We start from the raw sequence: 10664 nt of genomic DNA, 5'->3' as shown, positions 1-10664 counted from the left end.
CACTGTATTTGTATTTTTACATAAAGATGCCAGTGTTTAAATGTTGGGAGGTTAAATGGAGGAAACAAATCAGTTTCACCCAGTTCTGAGGGTTTCTCAAAGGGAAACTCCATAACTGAGCAATGCGCGTATAATCAGAATTAATCTGCAATTTTTTTTTTCTTTGTCATGCTGTAGTTATTTGTAAAATGCACACACACACACACACACCTAGGGCAAATTCCTTCTTCATTATGGAAACAATTGCTGCTGCTAAGTGCTCAGTGGGAGTCTGTTTTCAATTTTTTTTTAAAATCCCACACTGCCCCCTGTTGACCACCGAGGAAAGCGCATCAACACCAGACATTTATAAGAAAAAGCTTATTTTATTAAAACTCGGTACATATTAGGTAGAAATACAGTAGAGGGAGAACACATCGTGGTAATGCAGACAACGATTGTGTTAAAATGAAATGCATTGGGTTCACATTTGATTAGTTTCACAGTATAGAAACAACTGATCAGTGAATTTTGAATGGAATACTTGGGCGTAAAGCTTTTAATACTGTATTGAAGGTTAATTTTTTTATTTTTTTTTACCATCTTTCCTTCAACCTATTACTGAACGTATGCCCATCACACTGTAGGGAATATAAAAGCATACAAGTATCTCATGTGCACATTAAGTGAAGAAAAAAAGCGCGCCACACCTTCTGGACCAGACGATAAGTGTTGCAGCATGAGCGGTGAACCATATAGACAAAATATTCCCCACACATTAGCACCGCAAATCATTGGTCTGATAATGGCGATGGCTTCAATTTGCACTCAAAAGGTAGAATTTCTGGACCCAAAGCCAAGAAATCGGATTTAGAACAAGCCGCAGCTCCACGGCCAACCCCAGGTTCAGATTGTGTATGTTGTCACGCTTTATACTTAGATCAATGCAGGTGTACCTCTTCAAAATTAGAATATGATTTAAAAGTTTATTTCAGTAATTCATTTCAAACACTGAAACCCTTCATAAATCTAATCATTATACATACAATCTATATAAGAAGTGTTTGCTTCTGCTGAATGTAATTAAAGCTTTCTAATAAACTGGACTTGCTTTAGACATATCCGGTCATTAAAATTGTCACATGGATCACTCTATGTGTGTTACATCTATATGGGTTTCAATTTCAAAATTGGATTACTGAAATAAATGTTCAATGAAATTCTACCTGATTCACATGTCTGTGTGGTGTGGGTGTGTATGATGGATATAAAGTGGAAATAAACATTTATTAGCCCTTCCAATGGTTTGCATCTCATCAGGCTCTGTGAGCATCTTCCTCTAGAGCTTCGACACATAGAATGTAGCGATGTTATAGGCTGGATGTGGGAATTAGATCATACACGAGTCGAACACGGTCCTGTTGTTTTATACATTCAATACATTCAAACACAGGAACATGTCCACAAAACTATGTGTGTTGTGATGAGATCTAAGCTGTCGGAATACTAATAAACAGCTTATATCTGTAACTTTGAGACCAAAGTTAGGGCTGACTTTCCCAGACTAGCTGACTCAGCTGAACTGACCCAGTCCACTGATTCGGCTAACAAGATATTGACCACAAGAGGGCGCTCATAGTCAGTGTGCTTGAATTTACGTTCATCCCAAAATGCTCAAGAGATTATCAAATCTTGAAAAAGGTCAATGAGAGATGGTGACACGACAGCAAAAATATGATATTCTGTTATATATATATATATATATATATATATATATATATATATATATATATATATATATATATATATATATATATATATATATATATATAGTGTTACAGCAGTAAATTCTACACGCTTAACCAGCAACTTGATGTTTCCCAGAATGCACTAAAAGCATTTATGCGCCAAAGTAAGAAACCGTGTAGGCAGCTTAAAAACACTGCTTACTTATTTTTAAGGTTTCTTTTTCACCATCAGAAATACCACTTGCTTTGCATTCTGAGCACAGCACAAAAGTTTTTAATCACCAGTGTTTCGCTTGTTTCCCTTCTTCTCCATATTTCTCCATCTTTAAATGGATTTTCTAATAGTTTCCCAGGCCTTTGGAAGTTTGTCTTAAAAATGTGTCAGCTTTTATCTAACTTTTAATCCTGTCCCCGCATCTGAGCAAGACGGCGCATCACGCTAGCGAGTACTGGAGACAGATATCTTCCTAGGACCTGAGAGATGCAGCATGCATCAGTTTATCGTCTACAATCTTGGCTAAATCCCTCTTTGGGAATCCCTGTTGAAGCTGAAATACAAGTTTCTCTCGTACAACTTTGTTAGATTTGGTATTTCTCTAAAACGGCCGAGTAGTGGACTGAACAAAAGAAAATAAAAGCTGAGGAGGATACCTTTTAAGGCCTTCAGAAAGTCTAAGGAAACTTTGATCAGTATCACTTTGAAAGATTACCAGACGTTTTAGCTCCTTACAAGCAAACTGTAAAATAATAAGTTGACTGAAGACTTTTGCACAGTACAATGGATATTTGCAGTCAGCTCAGCTCAACTATGAGAACTTTAAATATCTAGGGTTCGCTCCGTTCTTTAAACTTCTTGTGCCGTCACTTTGCTTTCTCGCTCCCATTAGCCGGGCTCTTAACCGCCGGTGACGCCTTAGCTGTTTTCGTCGCCTTCTCCTTCTTCCCCTCGTCCTTCTTTAAAGGCGCCTCGTCGGCCTTCCCCTGGGCCTCCTCCTCATTTTCCGGCTTGGCGGCGACCTTCCTCAGCTTGTGCTTGCCTTTGATGGGGGTGGAAAAGGTGAGCGAAGACTTGATGAAGTCCAGCGGGAAGATGCCCACGTCTCCGTCGAAGCGGTTTTTGGTGACCTGCAGGGATCTGCGGCCGGGACACGTCACCAGCTTCTTCTCCTGCAGGATGAGGACGTTGTCGGCCTCTTGGCTCGCCTGGAGAGAGAGAGAGAGGGGGGGGGGGTTACAGGGCCAGGATGCTCGCGTTAGACGAGTCTGCACAAGTATGCATTCTGCTATACTTCTTTTTGACTGAACCGTGGCTTCTGCAAGTTTCAGTCATTTAACTAAAAATTAGTTCCATGGATGCGATCTGATTATGACTCCATAGAAGAACGTCCTTGTAAAGTGCGTTGGGGTGACCTGTGTTGTGAATCGGTGCCATAGAAAGAGAGTGAACGGATCAGGCTTTTCCTACCTTAGCAGAACCGAAGATGGACGCCGTCTGCAGTTCTCGGTCGTCCTCCTCTTTCCTCGGGTGGATGATCAGGGTGACGTGGCAGCTGCTGTTGGTGGCAAACTTCCTGAACACCCCGATGATGTGGTCCTGGACAGCAAACCTGGATCATACATTCATTTACACCTTTCATTTCAAAGGCCTTAAACTAGCCGGTTTCAGATCTACTTTGTAAGTAAACAACTTAAACATGTATGCTTTTGTCCTTTCTTTTGATCATTTGCCATTTTAGCTGATCAGGATTTTAGACTCTGACTTAATTGATTTTTTATTTTTTTTTTTTTTTTTAAATCAACCAATAGTGTCTTGTCATGACCATAAAAACAATTGTTCCTTTAAACAACAACATCCTCATTAACTGCGAGTGTCCGTACAATTGTTTTTCATTTTCCATGCATAGACCTGTTCATTATTTCTTTTCACTTCTGTTGTTTTGTTTTACACGGCTCTGTTCCGAAACAAACACCTTCAAACAGAACTGAAGAACAACTACTAAGCTTGTCACTGATCAACCCGACTGGCATGGGAATGTCTTGAGGGTGTCTGGAGGATGGTGCTGGCAAGAGGGATGTCTGAGTTTCCCTGTTGCCCCTGCAACCCCACCTCGGATAAGCGGAAGACGGTGGCTAGATGGCCTTCCCAAACCACCAACCTGCCCCCTATTGAAAACTAACAGACTATGTATAAAGGGTAGGTTTTGTCAAGAAACCAAAGAAGTAAAATAAACTCTGCCATTCCTACCAGGAAGAGTGGTCAAATATCCAGCAAGTAAAACCCCAGAAGCTTGTTGTTGGCCACAAAAGAAAAAGTCTGTGGGTTCGTTTCTTATTGCTAAGGCACGATGTTCCAAATATTATTGTCTAGAAAAACCTAGGCTAAATATCAACCTATTGCACAGCATTTTTGCTTTTAAAGCTATAGTCTGTAATCCTGTTCAGAAACACTTTTTGTTATACTGGGTAAAATCGTCCTTCCATCCTGAAAGTAGTCAATACATTATGTATACACAAAAAGGTTTAAAAAACTGTTCTCTGTGGGAGCTGCAGGCTTTTAAAAACTATAACCAATCTCTGCAGTTCAGTACGAAGGGTATGGGTTTTTCAGAGCTTTGTTCATAGATCTCACCCATAGACGTTATATATGCACTCCCCACTGTCCCTCAAGTTCTGGGGGAAATCACCTTATCTATTGTTTGTCCCACATGCCAATCATTCTGATGCACTCAAATAATGCCAGTGAGCATGTACTTCTTTGTTAGTTTCCGCTTACTGGCTTCACGTGCACACCCATAGTGTTTATGCATCCGTTAGCTTAGCGGCTATGTTAGCAGTTAGCTTAAGGGTTAGCCGTTCATTGTAGCTCCGCTGCTCTCACTTTGAACATGGCTGAGAGTCACGGGAAGCAAACAGGTTTATGAAAAGAAGAAGAGGAAGGCCTCAGTAAAAACAAATAAGACTACAGTGGATTATGGAGATTTTTTTTCACGTGATCCCCTTGAGGAGCAGTATTGCGCAATCGCAGTTATTCAAAAAAAGGACTTGGGGAAACTTCCGGAAAAATCGTCTACCCTAGCTTTAACTGAACTTGGGTTTATAGGTATAGATAGACCAAACTGCCCATGGCTGAAATTTTGTTGGTTTAAAATTATTGGCCCAGTCTACCTTGAGTGGGCCAGATCAGGTAAGTGCTAGATTTTCCAGCACTAAGCCTTTCAGCATCGTGCAACATTATTGATCTCTGGCTATTTGCTGCATTGTTGTGGTTGTCCTTCATCAGTTCCAAACAAATCAACATTTTAACAAAAAAAGTACATTCGGTATGTTTGCCTTTTGAAATTGTAGAACATTGAGCTCAGCCTGGCACAGGATAAATGTTTATGTTGTTACTCACTTATCTACTGAGAGGTTTTCTTGACCCATCATGAACTGCAGGTTATCAATGATGACATGGTTGATGTCATAGAGGTAGACGGCGTGCTGCATGGTGTCCATCACTGTCCTGAAAAGTTCAGGGAACAGACCTCAAATGATGGCCACAATGGCAAAGGAGGTGGAAAAAGAAGGCGAGGGTAGGTAAGAACCCACAGGCCCTGCTAAAACCCACTTGATGTTCTGCTGTCCGTGGAACGTCATAAAGTAGAGCGGCAGCTCCTCGAATTTGTCCGCCCAGAAGTCGTACTGCTCCAGGTTCTCCTCCAGCCTCTGCATGGCGAACTGCGTCAGCATGATCTTAGCCAGACGCACGTTGTTGATCTCAAAGCTGCCCCATAACGTGTTGACGCCCTGCATGCAGAGGTCCAGGGCAAGCTCACTGATGAAGGTGGTCTTCCCGCTCCCAGTGGGACCTGGAGGAGAAACATACTGATGGGAAACTGGACGGAAAGGGTCAATTCGCCCCTTTGCCGGTTCGTGACTACATTTCATCCTTCCCCTCTTCCATTTCATACCTTTAAACAAATTGCTTTGTATATTTCCTTTGCATTTCCTTTAACTAAATATTATTCCCTGAAAACACATTACAGACAATGAGGTGACATCTAAAAATATTACATTAAATAATCGGTTTATAATTTGGGTACAAATTGACCCTTGATGGCTACGGAACGTCCAGTCGGCAGACGGCTCCATTTCAAATGTAATAATCTCAAACAAACAAGGTATGAAATACCAAAGGGGCAAAATGCCTCAGCATTCTACAGCTTGCAATAAAAATAAAGTTTCAACATGGCGTGTGCATGTCTGCTTTACCTTCTTTGTGCATGCTTTTCCTTCTCTATGGATAAATTTATCCCTTTCAGCTATCATTACAGTGTGTCTAAGTCTAACTGGGTCAGGTGTGAGCTCTGCAGTCAGACTCTATTCAGCAGGCTGCCTTTTCTAGAGGCATGGAAAGAGTAAATTCTGCTTTGGAAGAAACGTGGTTAACATATACTGTTTATCAAACTGGCATTTGCAATATAAACATTGCAAACGGTGACTCGTTTACGATGGATTGTGCAGCCTTAGCATGCATCCATATTTCCAGGTCTTTCCGGAATTTTGTTGGCCCTTTGTGACCCAGAATCAACAACACTTTCAATTTTGATGCCCTATTTTGCACCATTTTAAATAAAGTAGATAAACAAATGCCATATTACATAGTAAACACAGCTAAACCAGCACTCTAGCTTTAATTATAGCAGCAGGACAGCTTAGTACCTGTAAAAACTGTGAGCTCTCCTTTTCTATGGCCCTTTAAGATCCGATTGAGCTCTGGAAATCTGGTCCATTTAACTCCGGCTACCTGGTCCGTGTTCATCAGCTCGCCGTACACGTCCTCTCTGAGCTGCTTGAACGAGACGATGGACTTGTGCGCCGCTGGGATGGCGGCTTTGACAATGCGAGACAAGTTCTTCCCCTGGGAGAGGGCCTCCAGCGGACACGGCTGGAACTCCCCCGGCCGCACCAGGGCGCAGCGCCGCAGGCCCAGCTTACGGGAGAAGATCTTTGACGCCTCCCAGGAGCGGATGTCGCCCCCCAGCCATAACGTCACCCTCTTGAACTGCTCCAGGTAGGGCAGCAGCGCCGGCGGAAGGCAGCTGACCCCGCGGGGGAGAGCCACGCTGGGGAGTCCCGTGCCCTGGCTCACGGCCAAAGCATCCAGCTCGGAGCCGGTCACCACCACCTCCGAGTCCATGCGGCTCACGAGGGCGAGGCCGAACAAGTTGTAGTAGGAACTGCACTTTGGAACCATGGCTTCGTTGTAGGCGACTTTCTCTGCGTCTGTCATTTGAGCAGAGAGAAGCTTGATCCCCTTTAAGGAGGAGTCAGGACCCCCAAACCAGGGGAAAACCAGACTCTTGGTGGGCTTAAAGAGCCTCACTCCAAACTTTTTCAAGGTTGCATTGAAGATCTTCGTGATCTGTAAAAGTAAAACATTGTTAAGCAACACCTTGTTGATCAGTCCTATCCTTATTAATTCATTAATATAACAGTCAGCTTAGCTTCCCTTCATTGGCTCCCTGTTAAATCTGGAACAGAATTTAAAATTCTCCTTCTCACATATAAAGCCCTAAATAATCAAGCTCTATCAAACACGAAGAGATCTGATTGCTTCATATGTTCCCTACAAAGCACTTCGCTCTCAGACTGCAGGTCTACTGGTGGTTTCTAGAGTTTCTGAGAGAAATTCAGAATAGAATGGGAGGCAAATCTTTTAGTTCTCAGGGTCCATTCCTGTGGAACCAGCTCCTGTTTTTAGTCCATGAGGCAGACACCCTGTCTACTTCTAAGACTAGGCTTAAAACATTCCTTTTTAGAGTGGTTTAGGTTATCCTGAGCTATCTCTGCAGTTACGCTGCTATAGGCTAGAATGATAGAGGACAACTTTCCCTCACTCTGTCACGTTCTCCTACTACTCTCCAATTTTGCATTATTTCCTGGTATTTAAACTTTGTTCCCTTGTTTTCCACTTCATAGTAGCTACATCTAGCCTGGTCTGGCGTTGTGTTTTGCTGTGACACTGTCCTGTAGTGTGTGTGTGTGTGTGTGTGGGGGGGGGGGGGGGGGTGCTGCTGCCAACAACCTCATATTCTCCTTCCATAGATGATACAGTTGGCCCAGTCTTTCAGTGTTCAGTCCTGTTTCTCTTCTAGACTACGCAATGAGCTTTCACTGCAACTAACTGTACGTGCTCTCTTTCATCCTCAAGAATTGAAAACTGGCTCAAAACTTCTCTGCTTAGCTGTGTTTCTTCCCTAGATAAAGCCACGTACACAGCTAGTGTCCCATTGCTTTTCTCTCACGTAGAAAGTGCTGGTGGATCAGTGCGTCTGTGTTATTTTTTTTTTTTAGCTCCGTCTTCTCAAACCGTGAGATGGGCGTTCACACTGAGACTAGTTCAGCTGGAGGTTTCTTGCCTTTAAAGGGGGGGCTTTCCTCTCCACTGTCGCTACATGCGTGCTTGGATGGAGGGATTGCTGCAAAGTTAACGACCTAATACAAGCGTCTGTCCACTTGTGGCTACACTCTCATCCTGGAGGCATTTCTTGGGTTTCCTTAGACAGAATTTGTTTTACCAATCTGTCTGGATTGTTTTATTGAATTGACATTGTGAAATGCCTTGAGATGACAAGCGATGTGAATTGGCTCTATATAAATAAACTGAACTGAATTATTAATCTATGGCTTGTTGCTAGAGATGCAGAGTTTCTTTTCTAAGGACTGTAACAGTTTACAAGCGTTCTTTAAATTCAGCAGCTATGTTTACTTGCAAACATATTCATACCTTTGAACTAGGGCTGGGCGATAAATCGATTAAATCGAGTAATTTGAATTTACAATTCTTTAAAATTTCATTTTTGGAAAATCTGGATTTTATTTTGCCAATACACTCATTGGGTTTCCATGAAGACAACAGCATGTGATGCTGAATATATGTTTAGGCAAATGTATTGTCAAAATATTGTTAAGTGGAAACTTTTTTTTTACCATAATACGAGGTACTTCATTTACCGGTATTTACTTTTTTTTTTTAACTTAGTTCGAAGTTCACAAGTGCAGTGAAGCCTGTTCTTAGCTCAATGTGTAATACCACTAGCAGCAAATGTTTTGTTATATTTTCATTGTTTATAATGGCATGGCTGCCATCTTGTTTTACAAGCATGTTTCACAGGTTGTTTTTAGTTGCAATTTGAATTCAGTTCAACTCCCTGACGAAATGCTTGACATAAAAAGCAAGGTTTTAAAATAATTTCTTTAATTTCTTTTTATGAAACAAAAAGGAGGGAAAAATCGATTAATCGGATTTGGTATGATAAAATCGGAGATTTATTTTTTAACCCATATCGCCCAGCCCTACTTTGAACTTTTTCACGTTTTGCCATATTACAGCCAGAAACTTTTAGTCTTTAAGGGGGTTTGATGTGACAGATCAACACAAAAAAGAGTATAATTGTTAAATGGAACAGAAATGGCACAAGGTTTTCAGCATTTTACACAAAAATCAGAAAAGTGGGGTCTGCACTCACGTTAGCCCCAATTACTTTGATGCCCCTAAATAAAATCCACTGAAAAACTCCTTGAGATGACCTCTAATTAGTAAATAAATGAAACCTGAATTTTATTTAATTTTAATACGAATTAGGCTTTTTTTTGCAGGTAAAGTTACAACAAACACACGGTGAAGTCACGCTCAGTCCTACCTGGAACATGGTTTTAACCAGCTGACCCTCCTCCTCTGGGAGATCTGCAAAGGGCACCGAGCTGGACCAGATCTCCTGGACCTCCCTCAGCCCCCTCTCCCTCTCCTCCTGCTCCTCCAGGCTCTCCGGATACCCCAGCAGCACATGAGGGCTGAGCGAGTCCTGCTCGTCCTTCTGCATCACCTCCAGACAGTCCTGCAGGTCCTCCCAGCTGCCCTCCACCAGCGTGTCCTTGCACAGAAACTGGCCCGTGGTTTTGTCGACGAACAGGGAGAAGCCGTCCCTCCTCTGGGACGGGTCCACGAAGACGCTCGGGACGTGGAGGCAGCTGTAGCCATCGTGGAAGGGAACGTCTTTGGAGCGCAGGTACAGCTTGATGTCTGTGACCGTGATGGGAATCAGGGGGAATTCTACGGTGGACTTGGCATCCTTTTTGTAACTCCTGATAAGGTTGTGGGGCAGGAAGACGTCTGTGGGTCTACGCGTAGGGATGCATGGCGTCCCACGGAGCCTGTGGAGGAACCTGCTACAGGTGAGAAGTCTGAGACCCCGGGAGGAAAAAGATATTTGATGGAGAGAGCTTTGGGCTGACACCTGCAGGAGACAGGTGGTGCCCTTCAGCAGCAGGCCTCTCCACATTGGCTATGTGGTTAGTGCTCATGTACCCTACAAAAACACACAACAGCAAAGGAGATATGTGCAAAACATTATTCAGCTGCATGATCACGTCTACAGAAATTACCTTTATGGGAACAGCAGCACAGACAGATACTGAGGCAGCAACTCTGCTTTTTCACTGAAGCAAACACAGCTTAGAGCTTGCAAATAGAAAGTTGTGGACACTGGGAGCTTCTTTCAAAGGTGCACCGCGTTTCTAAAAAAAATAACGTGTCGCATAAAGTCGTCTTTACCTGCTAAAGCTCTGACCTCATCTTGCCCCACGCTCCCCATGCAGCCCGCGATTTTCGGTACGCTTTGAAAACAAGTCCGTCTGAAACACGCTCCGAAAACAGACGCCGCTTGCGCGTTCGGATCGAGCGTCAATGTTATCGCCATATTGTGAGTGGCATGTTGTTGGTTGCAAAAAAAAAATAAAAATAAAAAAAAATTATAATAATCAAATAATAAATAATTAAGCTGTATAAGCAGATTGTTGCTCCAAGGGCTTTGGGTCAAGCCGTGTAGATAACATGAAGGACATAGAAACGAATGCCAACATGTTATATATATATATTTTTATTGCCAAACCAAT

At 42.7% G+C, this 10664-nt stretch overlaps 1 protein-coding gene across 1 annotated transcript; it reads right to left on the bottom strand.

Moving 5' to 3' along the window:
* Positions 1–345: 345 nt before the first annotated feature.
* On the bottom strand, positions 346–10460 carry twnk (twinkle mtDNA helicase). Its single transcript, XM_021324996.2, has 7 exons — positions 10324–10460; positions 9413–10078; positions 6429–7131; positions 5335–5575; positions 5122–5229; positions 3193–3334; positions 346–2930 (listed from the first exon to the last, which is right to left on the bottom strand). Exons 2-7 carry the CDS (start codon positions 10049–10051, stop codon positions 2589–2591), a joined length of 2175 nt encoding a protein of 724 aa, XP_021180671.2. The 5' UTR covers positions 10052–10078; positions 10324–10460; the 3' UTR covers positions 346–2588.
* Positions 10461–10664: the final 204 nt, after the last annotated feature.

This window comes from Fundulus heteroclitus, chromosome 10, assembly GCF_011125445.2.
Source record: "Fundulus heteroclitus isolate FHET01 chromosome 10, MU-UCD_Fhet_4.1, whole genome shotgun sequence".
Taxonomy (NCBI): Eukaryota; Metazoa; Chordata; class Actinopteri; order Cyprinodontiformes; family Fundulidae; genus Fundulus; species Fundulus heteroclitus.
Note: the sequence above shows the minus strand (reverse complement) of the source record. Positions and strands in the feature narration are given on the sequence as shown.